Source organism: Elephas maximus, chromosome 1, assembly GCF_024166365.1.
Source record: "Elephas maximus indicus isolate mEleMax1 chromosome 1, mEleMax1 primary haplotype, whole genome shotgun sequence".
NCBI lineage: Eukaryota > Metazoa > Chordata > Mammalia > Proboscidea > Elephantidae > Elephas > Elephas maximus.
This window is the reverse complement of record NC_064819.1, coordinates 12,301,129-12,315,107: the sequence shown is the minus strand read 5'-3', so window position 1 is coordinate 12,315,107 and position 13,979 is coordinate 12,301,129. Positions and strand designations below refer to the sequence as shown.

Below are 13,979 nucleotides of genomic sequence, written 5' to 3'. Positions count from 1 at the left end.
CCATAATTTATCCATTCATCTGTTGATGAGCACCTTGGTTGCTTCCATCTTTTTGCTATTGTAAACAGTGCTGCAGTGTACATGGGTGTCCATATATCTGTTCATGTAAAGGCTCTTGTTTCTCTAGGATATATTCCAAGGTGTGGGATTGCTGGATCGTATGGTAGCTCCATTTCTAGTTTTTTAAGGAAGCACCAAATCGATTTCCAAAGAGGCTGTACCATTTTACATTCCCACCAGCAGTGTATAAGTGTGCCAGTCTCTCTACAATCTCTCCAGCATTTATTGTGTTTTTTGGATTAATGCCAGCGTTGTTGGAGTGAGGTGGAATCTCATTGTAGTTTTGATTTGCATTTTTGTAATGGCTAATATCCTCATGTATCTGTTAGCTACCTGAATGTCTTCTTCAGTGAAGTGTCTGTTCATATCTTTTGCCCATTTTTCAATGTCTTTTCGTAGTTGAGTTTTTTCAGTGTCATGTAGATTTTAGAGATCAGGTACTGATTGGAAATGTCATAGCTAAAAACTTTTTCCTAGTCTGTAGGTAATCTTTTTACTCTTTTGGTGAAGTCTTTGGATGAGCATAGGTGTTTGATTTAAAAAAAAAAAAATTTTTTTTTTTTTTTACCCAGTTACCTAGTTTTCCTTCTGCATTGTTACAAATGTTTTGTATACTGTTTATGCCATGTGTTAGGGCTCTTAACATTGTCCATATTTTTTCATCCATGATCTTTATCGTTTCAGATTTTATATTTAGGTCTTTGATCCATTTTGAGTTCATTTTTGTGCATGGTTGAGGTATGGGTCTTGTTTCATTTTTTTGCAGATGGATATCCAGTTATGCCAGCATTATTTGTTAAAGAGACGGTTTTTTCCCCACTTATGTGGGGATTTTTAAAGATTAGAGTATTATATGCTGCATTTAACGCCAAAACAATTAAGATGGTCTTTTAATAATTCTTGATGATTATAGAAACACTTTAGTAACTTACCTTGCATCAGTTATTACTGTGGAAGTTATAATTATTTATGAATTGTAGGATTAGAGAGGGAGAGAAAATGCTGTTGATATTGTACAGAAATATAAATGTCCAACAGAGCTTGTTGTAGAGTAATTCACATTAACAATTTCTCCCTTTCTTTGACTTATGTCTTAATGGCAGGAGTTAACTCAGGTTCCTCAGGATATTTTAAAATTATTAACACTGCTGAGAACTTGGGTTCATGGATAAGAATCAGCATAAGTCCAATCGCCAAAAATTTGAAGATTAATCAAATCCCCACTTTCCCACTTCTTAGTCATCTGTGACACCAGCTGCCCACGTGGCACTCCCTCTCTGCCTCTAGCCACCCAGAGCTAGGTCAGAGCTTACAAGTTGACTCTGTCCTTCAGAGTGCCAAATAGGCAGACAGTAGCCACAAATTCGAGAGTTGACACACTACCCTTACTTCCGACCTACTGGCTGTGAGGTTGAGGTTTCCCCACTACCCAGTCACAAGTTTGGGTTCCTCCTCTGGCCCTCAGTACTTGTTTGGGTTTGTTAATTTGCTGGAATGACTCACAGAAGTCATAGAAAGTACTATACTTAAGACTACAGATTTATTATGGCAAAAGGATAAGGAAGAGACACATGATTGAGATCTGAGAGGGTCCTGTCTTAGGCTTTATTCTCTAGAGAAGCAAAACCAGTGAAGCATATAAATATATATATAGAAAGATTTATATCAAGGAAATGGCTCACGTGATTGTGGAGGCTGGAATGTCCCAAGTCCATGGATCAGCGTAGAGGCTTCTCCTGATTCAAATAGCCATAGGGGCTGGAGAACCCATAATCAGCAGGTCAGAGAGCAGGGCTCTTACAGGCTGTGAAGATCAGCGAATCCTAAGATTGGCAAACAAGACCGTTGGTAAGCTGCTAGCTCAAGTCCCAAGAACTGGAGGTCAGACGAACAGGAGACAGCTGCAGGAGCCAGTGCAGGCAAAAGCCAGAACCTCTGTTTATATTTGGATGCAGGACACACGCCCAAGGAAACTGCCTTTCAACTGACTGGCCACTCACAGCAGATCCTATCATGGGGGTGATCGCATATCAAATCTCAGCAGGGAAGTGATCACAGTATACAACTACCAAAACACTGAGAATCATGGTCCAGCCAAGTTGACACATAATCTTAACCATCACAGGTTCCAACATGGAGCTTCCTTGTCCCAAAGGACATGAAAAGGACGTCAGGAGAAAAGAAAAAGGAAATTCGTTTGATTAATCTTTGCGTGACAATGGATCATTTTTATGTGACCTTTCTTGCCATAGTCTTTGAACTCCCACCCAAGTGATTAAGTGGGACTATGTAAATAAGGTAATTGTGGTCCACCAAGGGGACTGGATAGCTTGCTAATAATGCAAATAAAGTGCATGGCACCCGTGTATAGGTGGGATCATGCAAATAAGGTATGTAGAACCCTAACAAGGGAATTGGTCAGTTTTGCCATTCTGTTAGGCTTAAAATGAGCCATCCCAGAGGTGGAAGGAGAGGTTCTCACCACCACCAAGAAAGAGCAGGGAATAGAGCGTACGCTTTGGACCCGGGATCCCTGTGCTGAAAAGCTCCTGGAACCAGGAGATCAAGAGAAAGCTGTATTACTGAATACGGCAAGACACAGCTGCAGAGTGATGGTGGCAGCAGAGACAGGAGACCTGCAGGAGACCAGCACAGTGGGCTTTAGGGCCACAGAGTGAGAAAGCTGATTATCTTTAGGCAGGAGACCTGCTGGCAAAGTAGGGTGCCTCTGGGCATTTGGTAGAGCTAGGTTTGCCTACTCCTAGAGCTAGAGCTGAGCACTTTCAGGCCGAGGCTCACTGGCAGAGTGGGGGTGCCTCTGAGCACTTTTCAGTGAGCTAAAAGAGCTTTGTAACACTTGCCCGAGCAGGACAGAGGCCAGGCCAAGGGCCAGAAAGAGACCTGCCTGTAGGCATGGCTGACAAGAGACTGTCCTGATTGAAGAGCTGTATCCTGAGCATTCCTGAACCAGAATTGTAACCTGTTACCTTCCTAATAAACCACGTAACTGTGAGTATGATCTGTGAGTTCTGCGTGGCCACTGCAACAAATTATCAAACCAAACAGAGAACTAGAGAATGCCCTGGGCAGGACGGTTGATGTCAGAATTGGTAAAGATGGCAGGGTGAGGAGGTATGTTGGACCTCTCCCTCATAGGAATCAGCCTTGGGCTGTTGATCTTGATTCCCTTTCCGCTTTGTGAAGTTAGAGGAGGTCAGACCCCCCAGTCATTTTTACAAACATGTTTGTTTCTAAACCTGACCTTTTAACCTCAAATTAGTACTGATTAGATAATAAAATTATATTTCTATTGTTAATAGTTATATCCCTGTTATTCCATTTCAGGACTCAGAAGTTTACTAACTAAACAGGAAGCTGGGACAGAGCTTAGTCAAGAACTGAGACAGCTTCTTGACCTTTTAAGTCCTAAGGTCTGTCAGGACGTACAAGAGCAGGTATTACATTATAAAAATAATTTGTATGATATTTGCTGACTGAATTAAACCTCAATTTTCCTTAAATGCGCCTCACTTTCTTCTCTCAACACTTTAAGCAAAATTCTTCTCTGAAAATAAAAATACCTTTAAAGTTTATCTCTCTGTCATTCAGCCTGCCTACAAACATAATTTCAGCCTCCCATTTATAAGTGTTTATACACACCACTGTATCTATTTCTTTTTCAGAACATCTTATGAAATCTCCACCTCTGATGTTCATCTTTCACCTATAAACTATTTAAACTTGTTTCATTGTTGGTTCCCCCCTCCCCAAAAAAAAAAATCTAATTGTAGCAAAAAATATTTAGATCATATATAGCTAGCCTTCTTATGCTTTGAGATATAATGCTTTTCACCTTTGCGTAAGAAATGGTATTAATAGAAATTATTTATAATATTGAGGCAGCAAGTTAACATTAATGAATATTTGATCATACTTCCTATAGTATACTCAATGATGGCTGTAGATAGGCTTCCAATAGGAAGAGCCATATAGCTTTCTGGTATCTAGATGGAAACTTAAAAGAAATTTGGGAAATAGACTTAAATCCAAAATAAATAAATGTATCTTTTAATTTAAAAGGAAATGGATACATTTTGTGTCCAAGACCTAAACCAAAGAAGTAATAAATTTCAAAACACAAGCAAGAACCATGAGAAGAAGATGAGGTAGGCAGGAGAGTGAGGAAGTAACTAGGAAAGAAGAGAGTCTAAGAAGGGGATCCCTTAATACCGTGCATGAAAAGCCTCACAAGTCTTAGACTAATCTCTAAACCGTGTATGTGTGGGACAGATACAAAACAGAGTACCAGTGGCTTATAGACTCGAACAGATATTTGAACTACCACCCCACAAAGGTCAGCCAAACTTACAGTCTGAACCTAACCAAGTTGATTGCCTAGTAAATGAAAACAGTAACATGTTAACTCAAAGTAGACTATAAAAGGTTAGGCATTGTCTTAGTTATCTAGTGCTGCTGTAACAGAAATACCACAAGTGGATGGCTTTAACAAACAAATTTATTCTGTCACAGTTTAGGAGGCTAGAAGTCCAAATTCAGGGTACCAGCCCCAGGGGAAAGCCTTGTCTGTCTGTCAGCTCTGGGGAAAGTTCTCGTCTCCTTTCAACATCTATGGGCTCAGTATTCCTTGAATATCTCCATGTGTCTTGGCATCAATCTTCCCCTGGGTCTAGGAGGTTCTCATAATAGGTCCAAAGGATGCGCCCTGCTCCCAGCTCTTCATTCTTGGTGGTAATCAGGTTCTGCTCACTTCTCTCTCCTTTTATCTCTTGTAAGATATAAGGTGATGCAGGTCACACCCTAGGGAAACTCCCCTTACATTGGGTTAGGGCTTTGACCAAGGTAAGGGTGTAGAATCCCACCCTAATCCTCTTTAATATAATCTAATCTTGCCTCGTTAGCCACAGACAGAGATTAGGATTTACAACATATAGAAAAATTACATCAATTACAAAATGGAGGACAACCACACAATACTGGAAATCATGGCATATCCAAGTTGACACATATTTTGGGGGGACACAGTTCAATCCATGACAAGCATGCATATTGCAGTCCCAAAGGAACCTCTAAAAATAATACAAAAAGATCTTGCCTAAAAAGTCAGTTGTTGCTGTGTGCTGCCAGGTCAATTCTGACTCATAAAGACCCTGTGAGAAAGAGTAGACCTGCCCCATAGGATTTCTTAGGCTGCAGTCTTTACAGGAACAAATTCGCCAGGTCTTTTTTTCCTTGGAGCTGATGGTGGGTTTGAACTGCTCACATTCAGTTAGCAGCCAAGTACTTAACCATTGTGCCACCAGTTCTCCTTAAAAAGTCAGTAGATAATTAAAATAGAATGCTAAGAAATAATTAAAATACAATACTAAGAAATTTTGGATTCTTTAATAAAAAAAAAGAATCAAAAATAAGGCAGCAAAGGGGAAACAATAACAAAAAATAAAATGGTAGACCTAACCTGAAACATCAATAGTTGCACTAATGTAATTATTAAAAGTAGAAGTTGTCAGAGTATATCAAAAAGCAAAATCTCACTATATGCTGCCTCTAAGAGATACCTTTTACTATAAAGACAGTTTGTAAGTAAATGGATGAAAAAAGATATCCCACACAAACATTAAGCATAAAAAGGTTTTAGTGGCTATATTAAAGTATCAGATAAAATAGTCTTTGAAATAGAGTATTACCAGAAATAAAGTAGGATGTTTCATAATGATAAAAGGGACCATTCATTAGAAAGGCAACAGTTATTAAATGTGCATGTACCTAATAACAAAAAAATGCAAACCCGTTGCCGTCGAGTGGATTCTGACTCATAACAACCCTGTAGGACAGAGTAAAACTGCCCCTCAGGATTTCCGAGGGGCAGCTGGTGGATTCAAACTGCTGACCTTTTTGTTAACAACCTGAGCTCTTAACCACTTTGCCACTAGGGCTCCAGAACATCAAAAAATGACAGAATTAAAGATAGAAATAATTCCACGGTAATAGTAAGAGTTTTTAACTTTCTCTAATTGATAGAGCAACTAACTAAAACAAACACATAGAAGATCTAACAACACTTATCACGCTATCAACCACCTTGATTTTAAAGACATTTATAGAACGTTACATCCAACTACTGCAGAATTCACATTCTTTTCAATTGTGCTAGGCCATTAAACAGTTGAACAGAATTAAAAGAATTGAAATCACCTAGCACGTGTTGTCTGGTAACAACAGAATTAAACTTGAAATCAGTAAGAAGAAGTTATCTAGGAAAACCCCAGATATTTGGAAATTAAATAAGATACTTCTCAGTAATTTATTAAATAATGGATTAAAGAAGTATCACAAGAAAATTAAAAAATATTTTGAACTGACTGTTAATGGAAACACAATATATGAAAATTTGTGGGTTGTAACTACAGCAGTGATTAGGAGGACGTTTATAGTTTTAAAGTAAACTCAAAGTTAAGTATAGTAAGAAGGTAATAAAAGTAGAAATATAAAATGACAGAGAAGGGAAAAAAAAGACAAGAGCAGTTTTTCTAAAAAAAGTCAAGAGAACTGACTTATTCTCTAATTAGACTGATCAAGAAGAAAAGAGAATATAAATCACCAGTAGAGGAATGAAAAGGATGTTATCACCACAGTTCCTATGTAGGCATTAAAGGAATAATAAGACAGTATTATGAACAATTTTATACCAACACATTTGCAATCTTAGATGAAATGGACACAGTTCTTGAAAAATACCAGAACTGACTCAAAAGGAAACAGAAAACCTGCCCAATATCTGTGTTTTAAAAATTGAATTATCATAAACCCTTCCAAAAAGAAACCTCCTGGTCTAGGTAGTTTCATTGGTGAATTCTATGCATCATTCAAGAAAGAAGTAGTATCAATATTACACGTACTATTTCGGTATACAGAAGGAGTTCAGAACACATTTAGTGAGGTCAGCATAATCCTTATATTGAAATCTGAAAAAGACATACAGCCTTCATCAGAAATCCTAAATAAGATATAAGCTAATTCAGTGCAACAATACATAAAATGTATACTACATCATGATCGAGTAGGATTTATCCCAGGAATTCAATGTTGGTTTAACTACCAAAATCAGTTTTTCAGTTTATTAACAGTAAAACAGACTATTAACAGAATAATAAGTAGATTTTTTAAATAGATGCATAAAAAGCATTTGATAAAATTCAGCACTCATGATTAAAACTCTGAAAACTAGGCATAGACAGCCACTTCCTCAGTTTGATAATGTACATCTACCAAAACCTACAGATAAGCACATTAAATGATGAAAGACTGAGTATTTTGCCCCTAGGATCAGAAACAAGACAAAGATAACTGTTTACTCAACTTCTATTTATCTTTGTCTTAGAAATCCTACCATTGCAACAAGGCATGATAAAGAAATAAAAGGCATAGAAATCTGAAATGGAGAAGTAAAACTGTCCCTGTCTGCATTTTACATAGAAAATCTCAGCCAGTCTCCCAGAACTAATAAGCAATTTAGCGAGGTCACATGACTGATACTAGATAGATTTACAAAAGTGAATTGTATATTAGAAGCAAATGATTAGATAATGAATTTTTTTTTTAATTTCATTTACTATAATGCCAAAAACAAATACATAAGAATAAATATAACAGATAAAGTCTAAGAGTTTTATACACTGGAGACTACAAAACATTGCTGAGGGAAATTGAAGAAGACATAAATAAATAAAGATATATAGTATGTTCACAGATTGAAACACTCAACACTGATAACTTGGCATTTCTCCCCAAATTGATCTACACAAAATCAAAATACCAGCAGGCTTTTTTTAGAAACTGACAAACTGACTCTAAAATTTAAATGGAAACACAAAGGACTTAGAATAATAACCAAAACCATTTTTAAAAAGAACAAAGTTGGAGGATTTATACTACATGATTTCAAGACTTACTATAAAGCTGTATGATAATTGAGACACTTTGGTATCAGCAAAAAGATAGACACATAGATAAATGGAACAGAACAGAGAGACCAGAAATAGACCCATGCATAACATAGTCAATTGATTTTCAATAAAGATGCCAAGGTAATTCAATAGGGAAACTAAGTCCTTTCAACAGATAGTGCTGAAACACCGTAAGGAAAAAAATTTATAGTCTTTACCTTACATCATATACAATTGTTAATATATACAATTGTTAACTTAAAATGGATCATACCTAAATGTAAAATCTGAAACTATAAAACTTCTATCTATAAGAAACTGTCAGAGAAAATTCTTGCAACCTTGCGGGTAAGAAAATGTTTCTTAACACACAAAAACCATGAACCATTAAAAAAACAAAAACCAATAAATTGGATTTCATCCAAATTAACAACTTTTGGCATTTGAAAGACGTAAGTCAGCCAACAGACTGGAAGAAAATATTTGCAACACATTTTTTACATGTAAAGATGTACTAATACCAAAGAACCAAAGCCAGAAATGAGAATTTCCCACCTACAGCTCCTGGGAAGTAATGGATGACTCCACTCAATCTTACTATAGAGAGTTAATTAAATAAAATAATCCAGAGGTACATAATGGGACCTTAATAAACTTTTTCTATATTATATAAAAGCACATACCAAAGTATCTGATAAATTGTATTTCCTTCTTTTTTCGGTTTATAAGTACTCCAGAGAGCAGTATGGAGGGTGTGTAGGAAAAAGCGGACAGTGTCTGTTACTTTCTTAAAAGATCTGCCTCTAAATACTTGATAAACAGTGGACTGTGTCTCTCTCCTTAAATTCATACATGTTGCTCAGAAGATCCTGGGATTGCTTGACCAGGCTTTAGTGAATTTAGATTTGCCAACATTTCTTTTCTACCATTCTTTCATTTGTCAGCGTTCCCCGCTTAATATCTGTAGTCTAACAGCATCCAGATCCCTATACGGCCTTTGTAGATGATTTGTGTCCACAGGCCTGTCACATGAATCCAGCTCAGTGGCACCCACATGATTTAAATCCAAGTATTGAAATCTTTGAACCAAACTTTACATATAATTCCTGACATTCTGAGCAGATGCACAGACAGGGATTTCATTGTCTTCAAAAGACACTTTAGCCAGACGCGAGATTGGTCTTAATTTCATGTGTACGTTTTTCTCATTTGCTTGCTTTTTCCGATTATTGATTTTTCAGTACAAACTTCATCATCGTTTTTCTGTTGTCTGTGAATTACCAGCTGGTCATGATAATAGTGACCACATACAGGATTCTCCTAACATCTTTTTTTTTCTGTTATGAAGAGAAACCACAGTAACCTGATTTATAACATTTTGGTCTCTAATATTCATTTTTTTTGTTCCCTGTTTTTTTTTTTTTTTCTTTTGTGGGTTAATAATCCAAAGATTACATCGTATAGAGCCAAAAAGGCAGAGCAAGATGAGGAAAGCAATTTTATTAATACGTCATTTTAGTTTTATTAGTAATATTTTCACATAAAAATCTAAACCAATAATATGAGCTGAAATGAATTGCCTCTGTTGAGATAGGATCAGTCATCTCGAAAAAATCTGCGTCTCATCTGAATAATCATAACAGAAATTTAAAGAACATCATCAGGACCCAGGCTCCTGTTTTTCTGTTCTACCATTCTAGCATTGAAGTTTCTGTCCTCAAGATCACCCCATGAACCAAGACAGCTGCTAGAGCTCGAATTATCAAATCTGCATTACAACCTGGTAACAAGGATGTAGGGAAGGTCAAAAGGGCACACATCCTGCACCTTGCCTTTTAAGGTGTCTCCAAAGTTTGACGACACTTCTTCTTACCTTTCATCATCCATAACTCAGTAATATGGCCATTGCTAGCTACAAGAGAAGCTGGGAGATGTGAACTTTATTCCAGGCAGCGGTTTGAACAGCCAAAAATCAGGGTTTGTTACTAAGGAAGAGGGGAAAAGAAATATTTGGTAGGCACCCAGCAGTCTTTGCATAAGAAAGATAGCCCTTAGCCTCAGTAAGCTTCTCCTCATGTGGAAAACGGATGCAAATCACATACACTTGGATAAACAGATAGCAAGTTCACGCAGTATAGGCATAACATGAAATGGAAAGTTTTGTATGCTAAACTTAATGAATTAAATAATAATGTTTGTCTTCTTAAGATCTAGACTTTTTTTGGAGAAACAAATTGAACGACCTATACCTCTTCCCTATGCTGAGCAGAAATACATAGAATTTCAGTGACCTTATTGAGTGTTTCAGTAAACATTTTAGTTTCAGAGTATTGAAGAGTGGTAGCCTCTTTAATTTTTTATTCCTCCCACCCCCCCACCCTTTTTTCCTTTTTTTCACTTCCCCTTACATCCAGAGAAACCTTAGCTTGAGAGTAGGGATGGGGTATTTACAGACTGAATTTTCGTCCCCAGAGCCTTGTTTTTTTGCCTGTACAAGGTGTTCTCCAGGACCCTTGAATCCTGGAATAAATAAGACCAGGCACAAGAAGTCAAGCAAAGAGGTTAAAGTATTGAAAGATCAGAACTATGAAACCTTTGGAAAGGGAATGAAAGTGAGATTAGGAAGAATTTGGAACTAACCAGACTATGTTTTTAATATGTTTTAGATACTGCCTAACTGAGTCTAACATATTTCCTTTGTGGGATCAGGTTTAGTATTCTTAGGCCTACTCTGACCTGGGACTATGAACTTAATGTTGCCTCCTACCCACCTTACTAGACGTAGAGATTAACACTTGACCAGGCCTGATAATTCAAGAGGTAAACTTTTAAAAAAGTACCTTCCTAGAGATGTCTCTAAGTTCATTCTGGTATTTCATTTCAGAAACTGCATAAAGCAGCTTGTGTGATTCAAGCTTATTGGAAGGGTTTCCAGACTAGAAAGAGAATAAAGAAGCTTCCGTCTGCTGTTACTACTTTGCAGAGGAGTTTCAGGTAAAAAATTTTGGTGAGAGAAATGATGATTTGAGAGTGCCTACAGTGGGTTACAGAGCCCTGGTGGTGTAGTGGTTAAGCTTTTGGCTGTTAATCAAATGGCTGGCAGTTCAAATCCACTGGCCGCTCCTTGGAAACGCTATGGAAACCGTGGTGGTGTAGTGGTTAAGAGCTACAGCTGCTAAACAAAAGGTCGGCAGTTCAGATCCACCGGACACTCCTTGGAAACCATTTGGGGCAGTTCTACTCTGTCCTATAGGGTCGCTATTAGTTGGAATTGACTCGATGGCAATGGGTTTGATTTTTTTAGGCACACTTTATCAGATGCAACTGAATGAAAACTTAGGGTTTTTCAAGTGGACTAAGTGAAATACTGACAACAGGGTCCAGTTTTTTCTATGACTAACCCATCCCTGTCCTTAGAGGCATTGGAAAGAACACACATACACACACACTCACAAATGTGATTAAGCTTCTAAGTCGTTTATGATAAAGGGCCATCTCAGACTGGGTGGTTTTTACATGTAGCCTAACTTAAATGTAAATTTTACTTCATTAAAGTGAAACTTGCATATTACAGAAGTCAGTGGTTTCATTTTGTTTTGTTTTAGAAAAACTGAAACTATTAATAACTGCAGCTGCATTTTTCAGTTATAATTTAAAATAGTCCTGGGGCTCAAAAGAGCATATCGTCGCAAGGTGATAGAGTATTTATTTAAGGCAAGACATTGAAGTCACTCTGGCTTAACTCTGTGCCTTCAGGGGCATCTTATTCATTGGTGAACAATTCCTTCAGGGAAGACTTAAAGATAGATTATAAGTATTACTGAACAGGAGTGTTATTGGCAAAGAAGAGCATTAATTTGTTAAATGTCTGTCAAGTGCCTAGTGTATACGAGGTGCCATGCTGTGTGTTGGGTAGAGTTAAACAGACTTGAGTTTTTATCCCAGCTCAGCAACTTAGTGGCTAAGCAGCCTTGGGTGAGTTGCCCTACCTCTCTCAGCCTCAAATTTCCCATCTCTAAAATGGGGACAATAGTCCACCTATCTTACAAGATTAAGATAATAAAAAATTTGAGATAAAGAGTGAGGTCATATAAAGTTTTTTAGTGTATAACCTGGCACTTAGAAAATGATGAAAAAATACATACGGTAAATTTTCTGCCCTTGCATATTCATAAATCTAGTCCGAAAAAACAGATATGTTAAACAAGTAATTATAGTATTCATTAGACACAAGTATTATGTATTCTAGCATTTCTCAAAGTTTATTGCCTGTCCTACAGGATATTTCTTAAAAAAAAAAAAAATTAAAAGAGCAATTCTGTGGTCAAATGTATTTGGGAAACACTGAATTTTTTGAGGCTCATAGTGCAGTCATCTATTGAAAAGAGCCTGAGATGTTCTTGGTATAGTCTTGCCTTCTGTGGTGAATTCAAGGAGAAAAGTTGTTCCTTATGGATCCTACCTGCTATCATCCTCAGCTATCTTTCCTCTTACATTTAAAGGTACCATGGAGTCAGACTTTCAGTGTTTGGCCCCACAATAGTTGCCAATTTTACCAGTTTACTTTCTCTTTCAACATTAAAATCTTTATTTAAAAGAATTCCAGAACTACAGACCATATTAGTTATAGACCATATCCAAGTATATCTATGGATTCTAGATAATATTTCACTATTTTAAAATAGAAATTCCATTGCTTTCTTTATGTAACAAAACCAGACCAGTTATAAATATTTCCATTCAAAGAGATTAGCTGTGAAGCCAAAATGATTTCTCTCTCACACTGTATGAGTTTGTTCCCTTTCCAGCATTTTAAACAAGATGTTTTAGGACACACTGAAGTATAATTTTAATTTTTGGGTTCTATTTAGTTTTTTTTAATTTCAAGTTTGCTCCAGGCCTCAGTACCTTTCCTCTTCTATTAGTTGCTATGGTTATGCAAATTTCTCTTGCTTCCTTTGTAGCTGGGTTTTCTACAAAGGTTATTTCTGTCTCTTTCTGGTCAGATCATTATCTGTCCACCCCTCCCATGCTTTTTTTTGTGAAGGACTGCCCACCCTTCAGGAGCCCTGGTGGCACAGTGGTTAAAGCAGTCGACTGCTAACTGAAAGGTCGGTTGGATCCACCAGGGAGAAAGGTGTGGCAGGCTGCAAACCACCAGGGAGAAAGGTGTGGCAGGCTGCAGACCACCAGGGAGAAAGGTGTGGCAGTCTGCAGACCACCAGGGAGAAAGGTGTGGCAGTCTGCAGACCACCAGGGAGAAAGGTGTGGCAGTCTGCAGACCACCAGGGAGAAAGGTGTGGCAGTCTGCAGACCACCAGGGAGAAAGGTGAGGCAGTCTGCAGACCACCAGGGAGAAAGGTGTGGCAGTCTGCAGACCACCAGGGAGAAAGGTGAGGCAGTCTGCAGACCACCAGGGAGAAAGGTGTGGCAGTCTGCTTCCGTAGAAGTTTAGACCTTGGAAACTTCGTGGGGTTGCTGTCAGTGGGCGTCAGCTCGACAGCAGTGGGTTTTGGTGGGCCCTCCCTTCACGCCTTTGGATCCCAGTTCACCAGAGCTCTTTAGATTCCGCAAGAGGCACGCTATCGTCACACCCTTGCTGAAGCACTTTCATGGGGGTTCTTTTTTACTGAATCACTTTTATGGTCAAAAGCTTCATTTGCTATCAGCACCTTTTCTGAATCAGCTAACAGGCGCTTCATTTACCTTGGGGAAACCTCACAATTTACCCTACCTCCAGCATGGCACATTCGCGCGGGTGTTTTTAATTATGCTCATTTGAGTTAAGTGAGCCTGAGCTCCTTGAGACCAGAACTGTATCTTTTCTCTGTCCGAGGCACAGTACCAAGTGTGCAACCATCACTCAGATAAGTGTGGAGTTAACGAGCAGAGCCATCCTCTGCTCTGCCCATCAGCTCACACAGGACTCCTCGAGTTCATACTTTTTGTTCTAGG

General features: G+C 38.0%; 1 protein-coding gene across 2 annotated transcripts in view; it reads left to right on the top strand.

The window, feature by feature from the left end:
• IQCB1 (IQ motif containing B1) overlaps positions 1-13,979 on the top strand; it is an 83,302-nt gene that overhangs the window by 41,542 nt on the left and 27,781 nt on the right. For both annotated transcript variants that reach the window (XM_049877745.1, XM_049877734.1), the window contains exons 8-9: positions 3,406-3,515; positions 10,909-11,018. In XM_049877745.1, coding sequence (XP_049733702.1) covers positions 3,406-3,515; positions 10,909-11,018 — 220 coding nt within the window. The remainder of the gene's footprint in view (positions 1-3,405; positions 3,516-10,908; positions 11,019-13,979) is intronic.